Source organism: Hydra vulgaris, chromosome 13 (genome assembly GCF_038396675.1).
Source record: "Hydra vulgaris chromosome 13, alternate assembly HydraT2T_AEP".
NCBI classification, from domain to species: Eukaryota; Metazoa; Cnidaria; class Hydrozoa; order Anthoathecata; family Hydridae; genus Hydra; species Hydra vulgaris.
The window spans coordinates 18431885-18452265 of NC_088932.1; the positions used below are offsets into that span (position 1 = coordinate 18431885).

The 20381-nt window shown below is 25.5% G+C and overlaps 1 protein-coding gene across 1 annotated transcript in view; it reads right to left on the minus strand.

Annotated features, from left to right (window-relative positions):
• The window catches only part of LOC136089353 (uncharacterized), a 63579-nt gene that overhangs the window by 13662 nt on the left and 29536 nt on the right, over positions 1-20381 (minus strand). The window contains exons 5-6 of the mRNA XM_065815322.1: positions 17679-17706; positions 18-131 (exon numbers count right to left, since the gene is read on the minus strand). Of these exons, the coding sequence (XP_065671394.1) occupies positions 18-131; positions 17679-17706 (142 nt within the window). The remainder of the gene's footprint in view (positions 1-17; positions 132-17678; positions 17707-20381) is intronic.

Below are 20381 nucleotides of genomic sequence, written 5' to 3' on the forward strand. Positions count from 1 at the left end.
AAATTAAAATATCTAACATTTTATAGGTAAACTTAACTTCTCATAAAAACGTTTTTTATCATTCTTTGATAGTTGATTGATTACACTTTTCCATTTTTCATCAAATAATAATTCGTTATTATATGGAACAACTAAAAAAAAATTAATTAAAAAATTAATAAAAATAAATTACAAAATACGTTCTTGAAAAAATGCTAGAGGAGAAACTTGAGAAAAAAAAATAACTTCTGTTACCCAACACTACCTATAACAAAAAAAATTGATGTTACTTAAATATATATATATACATACATATATATATATATAAATATATATATATATATATATATATATATATATATATATATCTATATATATATATATATCCAGCAAAGATGCTATAGCAGGTTTTTAGTGGACCTATAAAGGCATTATGAGTGGATCGCTGTAGTTTTACTCATTCGTTATTTAGTGGACCATTATAGACAGCCGCCAAAAGTGGCTGGCCAATAATTAGCCACTATTAAAATATCAAAAAATTATTCGCTTGCCATTTACAGCAGCTGCCACTAATGGTCCACTAAGTAACCAATGAGCATAACTCCAATGAACCGCTAAAAAATGCCTATATAGGTCCATTGCAAATCCACTAAAACAATGTTTGCTGAGTATATACACACAACATATATACAAATAATTTTTAATGTGTTCTACAAAATAGAGTGCTTAATGTTCATAAAAGAACAGAGCAATAAATTTGTAGAAAATCACTTATTACCATTTATTCATTTTACACTTTGTTTTATCTGTAAAGACTCATCAAAAATGAACTAAATGCTATTTCTGATGATAAATAGAATGCTTCATTTCTAATGAGTCATAGTTTTCTAGATGAAACACAGTGTAAAATTAATAAAATTTAATAAGTGATAAGTAATTTATATATATATATATATATATATATATATATATATATATATATATATATATATATATATATATATATTTATATATATATATATATATATATATATAAATATATATATATAATTTATATATATATATATATAATATATATATATATATATTATATAGTAGTAGTAGTAGTAGTATATATTTGTCACAACAAAAGTAAAAATAATTGACAAAATAAAAATCATAGAATGTCAGATTATAGTTAGTTTTTGTGAAGCTCATATTGCAACTTTCACTAAGGATAGCTGCGAGCTGTAGTAACATTAGAGCTTATCGAGGCTCGCTTTAAAACTGTTGACAGTTGGAGAACCGATTACTCCATCCGGTAACATATTCCATGCATTTGCAATGCGATTGTTGAAAAAGTGGAAACGAGCTAAATTATTGCTGTACTTTTCACGGTGAATTCTTTCTCTGTGATTTGCTCTTGGTGGAATTGTGATGAGAGGAAAGTGCCAGTTGACTATGTCGATGTTATTAATAATTTTATATTTTTGGATGAGGTCACCACGTTTACGACGTTCAACAAGAGAAGATAAACCAAGTTGTAAACATCTGGACTTGTAGTCTAACTTTTTTAGTTTGTCTGGTATTTTTGTGGCTCTGCGCTGTATTGATTCAATAGTTCGTTCATCCTTCGCCATATGAGGGTTCCAAGCTGGAATTGCAAACTCAAGTGAAGGACGGATGTAGGTGGAGTAGAGTTGTTTCCATAAAGAAGCATCACGAGATTGGAAAGTGTGTTTTAGGATGCCTAGCATTTGATTTGCTTTACATGAGGCAATGATGGATTGGGTTCCTGCTTTAAGATCATTGGTAATTTGAATTCCCAAGTCACGCTCAGAGGTAGTTGCTTCCAATGTAGTTCGAGTCGTTATTGAACAAGGGCCTAATTCCTCTATTGAGTACTTGAAAGGTGTTAATTTTTTTTGGCCAAAGTGCATGACCTTACATTTCTTTGCATTTAGCTCCATGAGCCAAGATTTAGTCCACTGGACAATTTGGTCAATATCTGATTGGAGTTGAAGTTGAGCAGCAAGTGAGTTGACAATGCTTAGGATTTTAGTGTCATCAGCGTAAATCTTACAACTGTTTTCTTTGCTTATTACATCTGGCAGATCATTGATGAAAATAACAAATAAAATTGGACCCAAGACTGATCCTTGCGGAACTCCACTTGTCACAGGTAACCAATTCGATTGAGTGTCGCCAAGGATGACTCGTTGAGACCTGTTGAGTAGAAAAGCTTTTATCCAATTGAGAAGATTGCCTTCGATTCCGTACATTTTTAATTTGTAAAGCATTCGTTGATGTGGGACTTTGTCAAAAGCTTTAGCAAAATCCAGAAATACGACGTCAACTGGTAGCTTTCTTGCTATATTTCCAGTCAAGAAGTCCATTGTTTCAAGGAGATTTGTAATGCATGCTTTTTTCTCTAAAAATCCGTGTTGACTATCTGATAAAAGATTGTTTGATTTTAAATGCTGCATGATTGCCTTCTTAACTAATTTCTCCATTATTTTACACGGAATCGAGGTGAGGGATATTGGTCTATAGTTTGATGGGTCGATTCTGGAGCCCTTCTTAAATAAAGGTGTTACATTTGCTTTGGACCATGAGCTTGGAATTTCACCATTGTCAAATGACTTTTGAAAGATGAGAGTAAGTGGAGAAGACATTGAGGTAGAACAAAAGCGTAAAACGTGAGGACTGACATTATCTACACCAAGTGATTTAGATATATCTAGTGCTGAGAGTTCCATTAGAGTGGCCAGAGTATCAAAAGATATGCTATTGAGGATTGTGTTAGTTCTACGATCAAAACGGGGAAGATTGTCATTGGATGGCTCTTTGCTGAAAACTGATTGAAATTGATTGTTAAGTGAGTTGGCTATTGTAATTTTGTCAGAGCTAATGATCTCACTGGAACTGGTGACTCGCATAGATGAGATCTGATTTATTACAGAGCGTTTACTATTTATGTATGAAAACAGTCTTTTAGGATTACGCTTATCATTGGCAAGGGCAATTTCGAAAGATTTCAGAGAAGAATGACTTAATTTTTTAACAAACTTTCTAGTTTCCCTATATTCCCCAACCAGTGATGTGATTTTCCATTTTGAACTGACGTTACGAGCCCATAGCGATTTTTTAAGACGAATAAGAGATAATAGTTCTTTTGTCATCCATGGTTGTTTTTTGGGGGATGGTTTGTTTGGCATACGAGGGATAAATTGAAGACAACATTCATTGTATTTGTTGAGCCAAAGTTGGTAACATTGTTCTACATTTAAGTCTTTAAAAATAGATGACCAGTCAACATTATTGAATTCTTTGTTGATTTTTTCGTAGTTACCATGCTTGTATATAAATTTAGAGCTGTTGAAACGTGGTAATTTTATGCTGGAAGCCAGTTTGTAATGCCAGTTGATAGTGCAATGATATTGATCAGACAAACCGAGAGGAGGACCGATTTTGATTTCGCTAGCACGATATGAAGAGTCACATATGATGAGATCAAGAGTCTTTGTCATAGGGCAATTAGCAGGTTTGAAAGTAGGGACAGTGACGATTTGGTGAAGATGACAATCTTGAAAAAGAGAGACAAATGAAGAACTGAGACCAATTTTACTAGAGGAAAAGACTGAGTTGGAAGTCCAAGTAATCTCTGGGAAATTGAAGTCACCAGCAATGATGATACCGTTGTATTTTTTAGTCGATATTAAAGTTTTGGCATGGAAAATAGCACTTGAAATCTCTGAGAAGGCTTCGATACCGGAGGATGGAGGTCTATAAATGCAGCCTAGGAGCAGAGTTTCATTCAAAAGCTTTAGTTCAACCCATAACTGTTCTGAATAGTAGGGAATAAAATCTTTGTGTAGTAGGGATTCCTCTATTTTGTTTGAGATGATTTTACTATTTATGTATATAGCTACACCTCCTCCGATTTGGGTGCGACGGTCTGAACGATAGAGGTTGTAGTTCTGAAGAGAGGGAGTTGATTGGTCATTGAACCATGTCTCGGTGATAAAAATAATGTCAAAAGAATTGTTTTCTGCAAGTAAGGACAGTTCGATGAGTTTTATTGGATTGAGGGAGGTTGCATTGGTGTAGAAGCACGAAAGATGAGATAATTTGATGGAAGAGCTGGCCTTGTTAAAGAATGTTGAACTAGTGAGATGTTGAGAGCGACTGAATGGCTTCAGCAGCTGATTTCCATTTGAGGAATGGATTCTTCTCTCTTCCATTGATGTTGACTGTTTTGGATGTGTCAATGCATTTGATTTTTTCGCTGCGGATAACAAATCGAAAGGGTTTGTCAAGTAAATCTTTTGCCAATAGTTCTGCATTTTCTGTAGCACGCTTTTTGTTCAAGTTGTTGAATGTTTCTTGTTCAAGAGGTGTACGGTCTGGGCGAATGTAGACAGATTTTAATTCATCTATTGAGGCAAGTCGCTTTGCATTAGATAAGAGATCATTGCGGTGCTCATTCGAGTCAAATTCAATGATGATCAATTCATTTGGTTCAGGTGCTATTGTAGTTAAACTGGTGGTGCTGTTGATCTTTTTTGTGAAATGCCCAACAACTTTAAAAGCAACATTATAGTTAAGTTTTTTAAGCATACTTTGAACTGAAATTAGCCTCTGATTATTGTCAAAGGATTTTGGAAGACCGATAACTATAGCTCTTTTTGATTTTGTTTCTACAATTTTAGCATTTTCGTTGACTGCTGTGATAATTGCTTTATTGGCTTCTGAACCGTGCTTGACTGCGCTTGCCCAGTTAAGAGTTGTGGTCAAGCTCGGAGATGCTGACTTTGGCTGTTGAAAAAGATTTGCTTTTAGAGTAATATTTTCAGTTTCAAGAACAGATACACGGGTGAGAAGCATGCTGACTGTGGCTATTAGTTTTGATATCGTAGCATCAAGCTTTTGAGAAGCAGCTGAATGGTTACCTTGACCAAGGCCTGGCCAGTTGGCTGCTAGAGCTGCAAGTTGGTCAGTTGAATATGGTGTAGTCATTATCATCAATGATTTACAATTTGCTCAATCTGATATTTTATATTTGGTAAGAGGGCTACCACTCTGAATAACAGTGGATTACCTCGTGATCGAGAACTTATTACACAGGGACTTATTAACACAAATAGAACTGTTAGTTTTTTTGTGTTTTTTTCCGTATATAATATATATATATATATAATATATATTAATATAATATATATATATATTATATAATATATATATATATATATAATATATATTAATATAATATATATATATAATATATATATTATATAATATATATATATATAATATATATATATATATAATTTATATATATATATATATATATATATAAATATATATATATATATATATATATATATATATATATATATACACGGTATATACGGTATATATATATATATATATATATATATATATATATATATATATATACGGTATATACATATATATATATATATATATATATATATATATATATATATATATATATATATATATACGGTATATACATATATATATATATATATATATATATATATATATATATATATATATATATATATATATATATACGGTATATACGGTATATATATATATATACGGTATATACACATATATATATATATATATATATATATATATATATATATATATATATATATATATATATATATATATATATATATATATATATATATATATATATATATATATATATATATATGGTAGATATATTTCATAATCACTTTTTAGTGTTAAGTCTATAAAAACTCATTTTTCTATTTAAAAGTATGGGTTTTTTTTGTAATATAAAAATTTGTTTTAATTAATGAACTGGGCTAGCAATTCCTGTTTCAAACTAATCATAGTGTTAGGGATAGTGCAAAACTGCATAATTAGCATTGGATAATACACGTATCTACTCTACAGATTTTTTATTAGAGAACGTTAAAACTTTATTTTTTTTATGTCAACAGATTTTGGGCTTATTTTAGTATAAAGATTCTTGTGTTTTGTAATGTCAACAATAGATATTTGGTGTTAAAATGAATTAGATTACATTGCAAGAACCAAAGCTCAAGCGATGAAAGATTAATTTTTCTTTGTATTTCACAGCATTGAAAATGTTTGGGTTCGATATTTTTGCAAAACATATAAATATACATTCCTTAAGTCTCTCAAATTCTTTATATCTTTACTTTAAAAATTGTTATGCTCATACGGATAAATATGCATCTCATTCTACCTTTATAAGACACTTTAGTAAAAGTTTATTGTAGACAGATAACTATTTACAAATAGAAACACATAATTAGTGCTCTCAAACAAATTTTTAAACAAATCTTTTGAAACTTTACATTCATACTCATCATAATATTTTTCTCCTTTTTTTTCACTTAAATCTGGATCTGGCTCTGGCTTTAAAGTAATTGATAAAGTAACTTTTAAATAACCATCTACTATGATCTTAACATCTACATTCTCTGATATAAAAGATTTATGTTGTAAAACTGTTGCAATCAACTCATCAACAATATTGCATATAACAGGAATACTTCTCACAATATACTAAACAATAACAAAACAATGTTAAGTCGTTTAAAAATCTTTTTATCTATATTATCAACTTTTAGGATTATTATATTATATTATATTAATACTGTTAAGTTTTTTATTGGGAGAAAAATCTCAAATTAAAAAAAACTACATGTGGTGAATAAAAAACTCTTTGAATCTACTTTCTCTAAAAACAATAGTTTTTTTTGCACATAAAAAAAATATTTAAGACTTATCATGGTTGTCCAAAACAAGAGAAAAATTTTATCAAGAAGTACTTTTGAAAAAACTACTCTGTTGACAATCATGAACTGATAATAAATATATATATATATCGGTATTTTTCTGATTTAGAACTAGTTCTAACAATCTTTAACTAACATGTTAAAACTGAAGATAAAAAGAATGAAGTAAAAAGATAAAAGCACTGCTGTTTTATTGTCATAGCCACTGTTATTATATAAAGTCTTTTAAAGCAATGTCCTATAAACAACAACTATTAGCCAATCAGAAACTAATAAATATTGCTATCACAAGTCCTGTTGTTTCAATGACAGAAAATAAACAACTGTAATGGCTGACTAAGAAATATTATTTTAATACTAAAACATCTTTTTTTTATAAAACTTTTAAGCAAGTTTTTATAAATGGTTTTTACAGTTATGGTACAAATGGATCGCTTAAAAATTCAAAACAAAAACTTCATGGGATACAAAATAAGGTCTTAGGTGACCTTCAAGGAACCTGTGTTTTCTTTATTGAGCAACAAGTGAAAAACAAACAATTATAAAAATGAAGTTGATAGCAATAAACTAACATTTTGACAATAAAATTATAATGCATTCAGCTTGATATATTTACAAATATGACTTAAAATGTATTTTCTTATTAGTCAACCAATCAAGTATTTATCAAAACCATTGTTTAAATAAAATTTGAAACTTTGCACATGAAAACTTGAAAAAAAAAGAGACCGATTAGGGTCATTTCCACGCCTATCATGAGTCGACACTTGTCCTAGGTTTAAAACACTAACATAAATTTTGCAAAAAGAAGTTGTTTTTTTTCATTTTTATATTTTGTGTATCAACAACATTAACATGCACCTCTATTGCAACACATCTAAACCGCAATGCATAGTTACTTTGATGATCACATCAGGTTTATTACATCAACATATAAAAATAGTTTTTTTTTAAGCAGCAGCTGTTAGAAGCATTTCAAATGAAACAAGGAAATTTAAGAAGATAACATAAAATTTTATTTCTAAATTGAAGACCTTGGAATGAAATCCTCAAATGTCACAAACATTTTTTTTTTTCAGAAGAGTATTTAAACTATTGATGTTTTTCAAAAGTACCTTTTTTTGACAGTCAATTTGAAGGAAAAAATTTTTAAGGAAACATTTAACAATAATCATTTAATGGACTTATATAAAGGCAACCAAAAATTAACATAAATTCAATTTGCATAAAAGTGGACATTTGAGGTTTTCATTTTCAAGGAGATTCTTTAACAATGGCAAGACAAAAGCTTGCAGCTCAAAATGAAGACTTTAATATACTGAGTCAATAACGTCATGCTATTAAGGCTGTTGAAAAAGGTATGGTTGTACAAAGATGTTTAGAATTCTTTATCAGATGCTTCATGATAAATTATCTGGAAGAACCTCTTTGAAGATACAACACTGGGGAAAGAATTGGTACTAGGTGAACACATTAAAAACAAGTTAGTCGAGTGGTTACTAACATGCATGAGAATGCGACAAACAATATAAAATGTACCATAAGCATTAAATTGATTTATAATCGATCTTTCTATGGCAAATAATATTCAAAGTGGTTTTAAAAATACCGGAACTTTTCCATTTGATGCTATTAGTGTTGACTACACAAATATTGTTCCAAGATTATCTGAGTCAACTGTTGCTTTAACTCATAATTTAGAAGAGAAGCATTCTAGTGTGACTTTATCAACTTCCTCTTCCATAACTTTATTGAAAAGTGCATTGATCCAAGTACTTTAGAGCAGTTTAAAATGGCTGACAAACATTTAGGTTGGAAAGGTGACCTTGTAAACATCAAGCTATATCATTTTTAGAAAAAAGCCTTATCTGAAACATTTAAGACCATAATTTTACCTAATGAAATGCAACATGGTAATAAAAACCTATCAACAACTTCTAATTTACAAAATGTGGAAGTTATAACTGATATGAAAATGCCTTATTGCAATATTGCAGTGGTAATAGAATTAAAACTAGCTTGTTTCAGCTTGAAAATAGCAACAGAAATCATAAATCCAATCGAAAGTGTTTTAATATAGCCAAACAACCAGTCCAAATGTCCTAGCGCAAAATAGTACATTTACCATTGGTTGTAACATCTGAAACGTGGCAGCAAATTCAAAAGACAAAAGTGCAAAATAAGAAAAATAAAAGTCAAAAATAGAGGATGAAAAATTAAGAAAGAAACAATTGGCTATGAAGAAAAAGTTATAAAATGAAAAAGTTATAAAACGAAAAAAGTTAAAAGGAAAGAAAAAACATGAAAACTTTGAAAAAGAAAAAGAAAGTTGCAAAAGAAAAAGAAAACCTTAAAACTGAGTCAGAAAACAAGTTTCATTCAAATATTGACCATTATTATAAAATAAGACTCAGATAATTATGATGAAACTCTGTCCTCTCCAGTTTATAAACTTAAAGGATATGTACTAAAGTAATGGAAATACTTTAAACTCACGGTAGGTGTGGAAACAATCCTATCTACACAAGAACAAGTGTAAAAAATCATATAATAAAAAAATAAATAATAAATTTTTATTATGTTATTATATGATGGACTTATCTTATTAACTCTTGTTTACCTAATTAGTATAAGAAAAGACGAACAGATGCAATATTTTGTTTTAAGAAACCTTAAAAACAAGTGAAGTATGTAACACTAAATCCAAACTTTCAAATTATGTTTACACAATTTGAAATAACATCGTATTATTTTTAATAATTCAAATGTAAACTCCATTAACTATGCTCTCCTTGTATTTTTCTTGGTTTCAATACTTTCTTTTATTCAAAGTTTTCTTTTCTTAAAGATATTATTAGCAGAGTCCATTTTCAAACCGGCCATTTTCAAGCAAAAATAGCATTGAATAATTGAAAAAAATACTAATTCGATATAAAGTGTGTTATTTATAAATGAATGACACAAATTTAGATAATGAGGTTTCCTTTGTGGCAACTTATATTTTTATGTTTGCCCTAAGTAAAGTTTATTTATTTGATTATATTTGATTCATCATTAAAACAATTTTTTTTAAAAACAAAAGAGTAAACTATGACTTGACTAAGCTTCAATCATGCCTCTGATGAACAATCATCGTTAACACAAACCTCTCAGCTGAACAAACTTGCAAAGCGGAGCATTTTATCGAAATTAATATTTGTTTCATATTTTTATCTATATATCTATATTTATATCTATATATATTTGTGTGTTTATATATATATATATATATATATATATATATATATATACATATATATATATATATATCAATCTATCTATCTATCTCTCTATCTATCTATATATATATATATATATATATATATATATATATATATATATATATATATATATATATATAAATATATATTTATATATATATATATATATATATATATATATATATATATATATATATATAAATATATATATATATATATATATATATCATATATATATATATATATATATCATATATATATAGATATATATATATATATATATCATATATATATATATATATATATATATATATATATATATATATATATATATCATAGATATATATATATATATATATTTAAATTTGAAGATATTCAGAGATACATATATATTTAAATTTGAAGTCTTTAGATATATATAAATATAGATATATTTATATATATATATATGTCTATCTATTTATTTATCTATATATATATATATATATATATATATATATATATATATATATATATATATATATATATATATATATATATATATATATATATATATGTATATATATATATATATATATATATATATATATATATATATCATATATCATATATCATATATATATATATATATATATATATATATATATATATATATATATATATATATATATATATATCATAGATATATATATATATATATATATATATCATAGATATATATATATATATATATTTAAATTTGAAGATATTCAGAGATACATGTATATTTAAATTTGAAGTCTTTAAAATTAGACCGGTGCAGTAACCATGGGCTTTAATGTCATATAAAGAATCTTAGGGAGATTAGGGGGAGGAGGGCCTTGTTTTAAAGCATAAACTGGCGCGCCTTTTATGTACATACTTTGCCATTTAACGCAAGTGGTAAGCTATTTCAGTTGAGCCACTTTTTATCATTTTTTAATATTAAAACAAATCTAAAGCTATCATTTAAGCGGTAAAAAGAAAATAAAATAAAAAAGAAGATAAAAGAAGTAATTATTGCTATAAAAACCACTTATGAAGTTTGAATGACAATTACATAAAAAAATTACTTTTGATGTTCGCGTTATTTGCAAATAAAATAAGTTAAGAAAAAACTTGGAAAGTTTTTTTTTTTATTCTAACTTTTCCGTCAAAAATGTAAAAAAAAAAAGCAAATGAAAAAAAAAAGATGTTATACGACCTTTAAAACAAAAAATCATAAAAGAAACATATTAAAAAACTTTTATTTATCATCTTGCAATAGCAAGAATATTTCTTTAGACATTTACTAATTATAAACAATAACAAAAATAATTATCAAATTTTAAAAAAATTAATAATAATAATAATTATTAGCTAAAAAATAGAACCTATTAAATTTTATTTTATATTAGCGCCACTTTTGATATTTTAATTTTTTTATTTGTTTGTTTTGTTATAATGATTGATTTTATCAAAAAAATGAAAAAAAATTATTACAAATTTTAAACATCTTATAAAGTTAATTTCTTTATAATTAAAAAAAAAAAAAAAACTTCTTTTATGGATATAACTCTATTTTTAATTTTTTTGCTTGAATTTACGCTTAAAGAAATATAATTCTTGCTAAGTCTTTGTTTATATTTATAAGTTTTATTTTGTGAAAAATAATAGTTTAGAAAAATAATATTCTATAATAATTATATAAGCTTTATATAAATAACAGATTGTGTGATATCAAAAAAATGAAAACAGAAATTTCCTTATAATTTAGAAAGACTTTTAAATAAGTTATTTAATAAAAAAACACTGCAAATTATTCATAAAGCCATCATTTAACTTTTTTTGCCTTAAGGCAAGCGTAAGCACAACAGTATATATTTTTTAATAAATGGTACTTGGAAACTTAAATCTTTGTTTGTCACAAAAAAGTGCTGGTAGAGTAATTAACTGGAGTTTTTTTCTTTGCAACAAGAATATTTTTCGTTTGTTAATAACTTTTTAAAAGTAAATAATTCTTATTTGCAAAGTTGCAATTTTAAGAAATTTAATTAACAGATTTTGCTATATCAAAAGAGCAAAAACAGAAATTTTTTTAAAATTGAGAAAGAAATTTTGAACAAAAAAGTTATTTAAATCATAGAAAAAACTAGATTTTTTTCTCTCTGTTTTTCTTCCTCCTTTTCTATTTTTTACACAAAATTAAATTCCTTGTAAACATGTTATGACTTATAACACTGCGTCAAAAATTTTAAAGAATACTTTTATTTTTTTGCCTTAAAGCAAGTGAAAGCTCAACGGTATATATTTTTTAATAAATGGTTCTTGGAAACTTTAATCTTTGTCACACAAAAAAGTGCTGGTAAAGTAATTAACTTGAGTTTTTTTCCTTTGCAAAGTTGTAATTATTTGCAAAATTGTAATTAAAAACTAATAGAGTCTCGTCAATGTGGAATTAACTACCAGATTTTATCATCAAAAGTGAAAACTCTAACTTATTTAAACTCGCATTCATAAATATCTACACCTTTTTAAGATGTAATTGAGAACTTGAAAAGTGTAATTTAGAAAAGTAAGATGTAAATGAGAAATACAACATGTAATTTAGAAGTCGCTATATGTAATTAAGAAACACAACATGCAACTAAGTAATTTTAAAATGTAATTGAGAAACCTAACATGTAAAAAAGAAATCGCAATATGTAATTTGAAAAACAAAAGTCGTAATTAATAAATCGTAATATGCAAAGGAGAATACATTATTTGTAATTGCGAAATCAATGTAAGCTTAAATGTCATTATAAAAGATCTTCTTGGACATGCATTTTAATAAGTTAATAATATCAAATTTAGCATTTGTATGCACCAGCAATACAGTAATACAGTAATGGAATTGAAAGATCGTTGTGTTATTTGTCTATACACTATGAATAGAAAGTCTGTTATTAAATTGAATCCGTGCAAGCATTTATTTAACCAAATTTGTTTAGAACCATTTCTGGAACATCCAGAACCACATTGTCTAATTTGTAGATATGAAATACATACAACTGAGCAAGTTGAAAGAAAACATTATGTTTTATCTTTATCGAATAATAGAAGAAGAGTAATTGAATGTGCTGAAAAAAAGTCCTCTATATCTAAAATAGGCAATAAAATCTCCGCTCAATTTATTAAAAGGAAGGGATTGTTCTTACCAAAAGTGAAGTTTGAGAAGTTAGAGTGGACAATGGAAAATACTTAACTACATCTACAAGTAAAAGAATTTGAATGTTTTTAGTTTATTGGTTTGGATAATGGTAAAGAGCTGGGATTTTGTAGAAAGTGAAGTATGAGGCGAGAGAGTGGTGGATAAAAAAAGCTGTAACTAGTATTTATGTAGTTAGTTAATCTACCAATTGTTAATTGATAATACAATTTTAGTTTAACGTTAATTTTTTTTGCAAACATTTACTTTATATATTTTGTTTTAATATTATGTATAAATAAATTGATTTCCAGTCGCTACATGGAGTGTATTTTTTATTTTTTTAAGATTAATCAGATGATGTGTTTGTTCAATAAAGACGTACAATTTAAAACTATTGAAATCGTTTTGATAATTTGTTAATAAATGTGTAAATAAAAATAACTTTACTTTTACAAAGCTATTAGGCATTTTTTGAAACCACAGTCCATAATGATTTGTATTATATCTATGTGAACAAAAGTCTATGGAAATATCTAACATAGGGTGTCTGTCAGATCAAGGAACTAAGAAATCTGCAAAAATTTAAGTAATAATCAGAGAAATAACGTTAAGTTTTGGTGAAATTAGGGAAAATGGCTCTCCATCAAACCTACATAATTTAAGTAAGTTTTATATTGTATACGTAATATAAAATTTTATTCAGCAAATAGTTTTATAAACTTATCTTAATACTTCAAATATCGGTTGTATAATGTTTACATTTTTGCTATTAAAGAGATTTTTTTTTCAAAAGAATCCTTTCCTGGTTTTTCTGAAGTTGAATATTGGTAATTTTCATTTAATCAGGAAAAACAGGTAGTAGATAAGGGAAAAATCAGGGAAATCCACCTTAAAATATTAGCAGACACCCTGTAACATGTAAAGTTAAGTTAAGTAAAATTATGTAAATTATCAAAAATTATATCAAATTTACGGATTTACTTTTACTTGAAAATTTTATTGCGGCAGTTTCTCATTAAATTTTATATATAGCATTTATATGCCATTTTATAAAGTTTAATAAATAATGAGTCTTATGCTTATTAAACAGTGTTAAAAGATGATATTATAGCATGCCAAAGCGGGTTAAGTGCTTGGCGTGGGTTCAAATCCTTTCGTTTATACTTAACTTTTTTTTAAATTTCCCAATTATCTAGAATACAAAGTAAAACATTTAGTAAAAAAAAGTAAAAGGCCAATAGATATTATATGTATAACCTTTGTAAAGATATTATATACTATAATAAACGAAAGGGAGAGAATTTTTAAAAAAGTTATATAAATTTCTGAAACATTTAAGTACTGTAAAAATTTCTAAAAATATGATTGCACCATTAAAAAATTGTGAGCATGTCATGATTGAGATACTTAAGCTATTAATGTGCTTAGTAGTTAGTTAAGTTTGCGCGTTAAAGTGTATCAATATGTCTTTGACAAATGTTTATGATCATAAAAGTAAGTATTCATTTGTCAAATTTTATCTTAAGTAAAACTTTCTCTTTGTAAGAATTTTAATTTGACTGCTTTATCTTTAAATCTCAGTGACAACTGATCCGCATGAATCAATTTTGGGCGACTTGTTTTTTTAATTTACATTAATTATTTTCATAAAGCTTCTCATCTTTTAAGTTTGTGGATGATACTAATTTATTTTTATCTGATAACAATATTAATAAACTCTTAAATACTATGAATGAAGAACTCTAAAATATTTCTAGCTGGTTTAAATGCAATAAACTTACCCTAATTATTAAAAAAACAAAACGGGTTCTTTTTCATTCGGCAGCTAAAAAATGTTATTTACCCCCACTCTGCCTAATTTTTTTATTGACCATGTTGAAATAAAAAGATTGCATCACAAATTTTTAATTGTATTACATGATGAGCACATGGAAGCAACATATTGATTATGTTGGTACTAAAGTTTTTAAAAATATTGGAGTTCTTTATAAGGCCAGAATCTATATAATAAAAAATTCTACCCCAACTTTATTATACATTTATTTATAGCTTTATAAATTATGCAAATATTGCTTGGGCAAGCTCTAAAAAGTAAGTTTTAGAAAAAAGTTATATAGTATAAAAACATATATATTCATTTTCTGATTCATTAAGATTCATGTTTCACCTGAGCATATACTTACATGTACAATCACCTAATTGTCATAAAATCAGATTTGAACCCTTTGATTAATCTTTTATATTCTTTGAGCACCACATCACTTAATCATATTTCTTTTGTTCTTTATTGCTACCCTTCTTCCCAAGACTTTACAATATTGGTTCTGATCAAATTGACCAAACTGTTTTTAACTGTTGTATTCATCAACTTAATGTACTTAACTAGGCATTGTTATGAGATTTTATTTTATAACAAAATCACCTAACACTAATAAATGTAACTTAAACGTAGCTTCGATATTTACATTGTTAAAAGTTAAATTGCAAATTTAGCAATTAGTGGGTTCTAAACTTTATATGGCCATTATCTTTATTTTAAAGTACCACATTGTTGAATAAATAAACTAAATTTAATTTTAGACTGCATTCAAAAATTATTTAAACTAATTCAACATAAATTACTGACAAAATTGGTAAGACAAAATTGGTATTAGAAAAATATTATATTTCCTTTATTTATTTTTTTTAATACTCAATTTGATTTTTTTCTTAAAATAATCTTACAATTAACAAAATCTTTTCTTTGTTTATCACAAATTATTTATTTTATATTTTACACATTTAATGTAATTTTTTAAATAAAGATTATAAACAACTTATAGATAGATTTTATCAGTTACCAGTAAAATATTCATAAATGTAATTTATATCAAAAGAACTTTACACAATATAGAATTAATAAAACAAAAATTAAAAAATTAAACAAAAACACTTCTCCCTTTTTTTCAAAAAAAATTTTTTATTTGATTTTGCATTAAATCCAATTATGTTCTTTTATAAATATTGCAAATATTTTAGATTCCTTTAAAACTAAATTGCTAATAGTTTGATATTTAATTGCTGTTGATAAAATAAACATCTCAGATTAAATAGAGGTCTGAAGAATATTCTTTATTCCTAGAAACTCTCCACCAAAAGAATAATTGCTTTTGGCATTTTTTAAATTTTTTTATTTTTAAATTCAATAACTATATTATTCATTTTTAAAGGGTTCCCAAACTTCCGAGACATGTTTTGTTTATATTAAAGAGAATGATTTAACAAAATGTTTGGGCTAAATATTTTTGATTAAAACAATAAATGTACACCAAGAAAAGCTAACTTTTTTATGTTAGTTAAAGCTCGCCTTTTCCATTTTGTTGTAGGCTAAAAAGTCTTCATAATATATGCTGCAATCAACAGATTTCATAATTTATTTATGTGCGTTTTATTCCTAAGAGTTTCAGTACATGTCGTCATGGATTTTTTGTTTGTTTAAATAATTGATCTTATACACAAACAAAAAAAATCAATAACGTCATGTACTAAAACTCATAGGAATAAAACATGCTTGAATAAATTATCCAGTCTGTAGATTGCAGTGTATATTATGCTGACTTTTTGGCCTACAACAAAACGGAGAAGGTGAGCTTCGACCTAAATAAAAAAGTTGGTTTTCTTGGTATTCATTTATATTTTTTTTTAATCAAAAAAATTTAGCCCAAGTTGTTTTTTTTTATCATTCTCTTTAACATGAACACAACTCGTCTCAGGGGTTTAGGATCCCTTTAAACTTTTTATATAACTCAATCAAACAAAATATAAAATATTAGTAATTTTTATAACATTGAATACTATTATTGATTTATAATGGCTATAACAAATATATATTTATAATAGACATTAACAAAATATAAATAAAAAATAAATATATGTATATATACTATATTTAAAATATATATTAGAAAATTAACCATAATATATAAAAAAAAACTAAATGTAAATAACTTTATTACCAAGATTACTTAACTATCAAGTAATTTTTTAAACTAAACTCAAGAAAAAAAATTTTTTAATTTAAACTAATTAAATAACTTATTGTATTAATTTTTTTAATTTGAACTAATTAACTTATCATAAATCGTTAATTTCTTGTTAAGCTTATTATTCATACTTTATGGTCTCACAACTATACCTGATAATATATATACCTTATGGATAAAGACAATTTGTGCAGACACCAGTTTATTTATAATCAATGTTTTCAACATAAATTTCCATATTATTAACACAGAATTGCTTTTCTGAAAAAACTTTTTCATTTAAAATGTAAAAAAAAAACATTCACAGTAGTTAATGAAATCCAAAAACTTTTATGAGTAAATTTATATCAAGCGAGACAATTTTTATAAAGAGTCAACTAGTTCAAAAAAGCCAACTAATAACTACTAAAAAATTCACCTGTTAAACTGGAACTCTGAAAACTGTCCTAAAAATTAAATTGATTTAAAACTATTATTTATTTTTAAATAATTATCACTGTTAAGTTATTTTTTTATGTCATGTTTATAAAAAAATTTATTTACTAACAAATGTCACTACTTAAGATATAGGTTGTACAATTGCTAAATGTTTTAGTGCTTTTAATTGTGCAAATTTAAATTATAATTTTGCTCTTTTTTAGAGGTTTTCAGTTGGAGTTATTTTACTTAAGATTTTAAGCTGCTTTTTCCATGTTGCCATGAAATAGAAACCATTAAAAATTAAAAGCAAAAATTAATTAAAAACGAAAACTAAAAATTACACCTTTTTTATTTTTTAACTTATTTTAAAAAAAAAATGTAAAATGTTTTAAAAATAACTAAGTTCTAGACTTTAAATGGCATCTTTTGAGCAGCAAAATATTTTTTGAGGAAATTTGAAATCTAAATAAAAATTATAATGATATATAAGACCAAGAATATTTTCTTTCGAAAAACTAATTTTTTGAAAGAAAAAATTAGTTTTTAAAGATAGGTTTTTTACAATTTAAAAATCACTGGGTGTCTGCCTAGTTAGAATATTTATAAAATAAAAATTATCTAATATGGAATATATAAATAATGTTTTGTTTTAAAATGGATCTGCAAAATGCAAGATTTCATTCAGAAAATAGGAGACAAATTTGTTACTGTTTCATCAACAGAGACAAAAAACGTCTACCCTTTTGAAAGGAATAGCTCATTGATTCAACTGATCAAAGTATTTTTATAACTCTGAATTCAGTTATAATATAAATTCTCATCCAATTAGAATTTTTGGAAGTTGCAAGACAAAACTTATAACTATAAGAGAAAGGTAGAGCTATCACCATAGCTGCAAAGACTACCTGGTTAAATGGTCACCTGGTTAAATGGTCATTATCAAGTTAAAATGTTTGAAAGAAGATGATAATTGCTTATGAAAACATTGAAATGAAATAAAAATTAATAAAGATAATCAACATAAAAAATTTAAGAACTAAAAAACTTAAAAAAAAAAAGATAAAATATACTGCAGTTTTAAATTTTTTTAAACTTTTTAAAATAAAATTTTGAGTAACTTGGATAAGTTTTAACAGGAAAATATTTGTCCAAGTTTCCCCACCTGGAAACTTTTTGGTTTTGAAAAAATGATGTGTTCCTTTTGTAATTATGAGGTCAGTCTGAATATGATCTATTTAAACTAAAATGTGACTCAATTCTAATGTTTTGGAATGCTTTTTTTTAGTTTCAACAAAAAAAAAAAAATTACGAATATTTCATAGTAATATTGATTAAAAGGTCAATGAACAATAAAAATAAATAATTTTTTATTACTTGTTTAGAAAAAATAGTAAGTAAAAACCAAAGCTCTTATATTGATTTCTCAATGTTATTTTAAGCTAACTAAATTTTTTTTAACTAAACAAAGATGAATAAAAACTTGAAAAAAAAAAGGAATATATTAATTAGACGAAAATGAGAAATAAAAAATAAAAATAAAAACTTATTGTTTGTTATTGAATTTATTTGTTATTTAATACTGAACAAAAAACAAACACCAAACAAGAAAATTCTGATGTCTTTGATAAAACTATTGAAACAAACTGTCTGGTTCTTGATTAACTTATTAACGTAATATTTACTTGTTTTATTTAAAATATTTGTTGTGTAAAAAAATTAAACAAATGAACAGTTCATTTGATCAGTTGGTTTTCTATGGCTGTTAATTAGATTTTTACATAAATTCTACAGTTTTTTAATTAAAAAAATCTAATACAATCATTTTATTATAATTTAACAAATTACTGTTTCCTTTTTTTTACTTTTAACTTTTTCCATTAAATTACATAATCTAAAGCCTGCTAAAATCATTTTGGATAAATGATAATGGATGCAATAGAAATATACACAGCAAACAAAGATGTATGGAAGACTTACATAACAAAAGGTTTCATTGTCAACAATAAATTTATTTCATCACTGTTATTGTGTTATACAGGAAACTGATTTAAAAAAAATAACCCGAGAATTAGTTTGTCATATTAACATTTGTCATAAATATAAAAATTTATGGCATTTTGTATATATTAAATTTGTAATTTGTATTTATTATATGGTGATAACCATAACTCTGAGTATGTATGCCAGAGTAGTGCTACATTGACCCAAGATTTAAGATAGGAAAGGCAATTTTTTTAATCAAAAAAAAATTTTCTGGTATTGTTTTTAAATTTTTTTTTTCCTGTGAACAGATTAGGGAAATACATTCGCCCAATCACTATGTGTGTGTGTTTGTGAGCGTATATATATATATATATATATATATATATATATATATATATATATATATATATATATATATATATATATATATATATATATATATATATATATATATATATATATATATATCAATATGCACTTTTTATGGATGTGGTTATTATAAACTCTAAATTAGTTTACTTTCATATTGTAAAAAAATAAGAAAAAAAAACGATATTCAAACAAAAAACAACAACTTTGAAATAATTATAAACCTTGCGACTTTTCTTCAGAATACATGTCCTAAAATATCATGTTTTAAACTTTATTAACATTAAAAGCAATTATTACAAAATTATAAATGAACACACAGTATATATATATATATATATATATATAT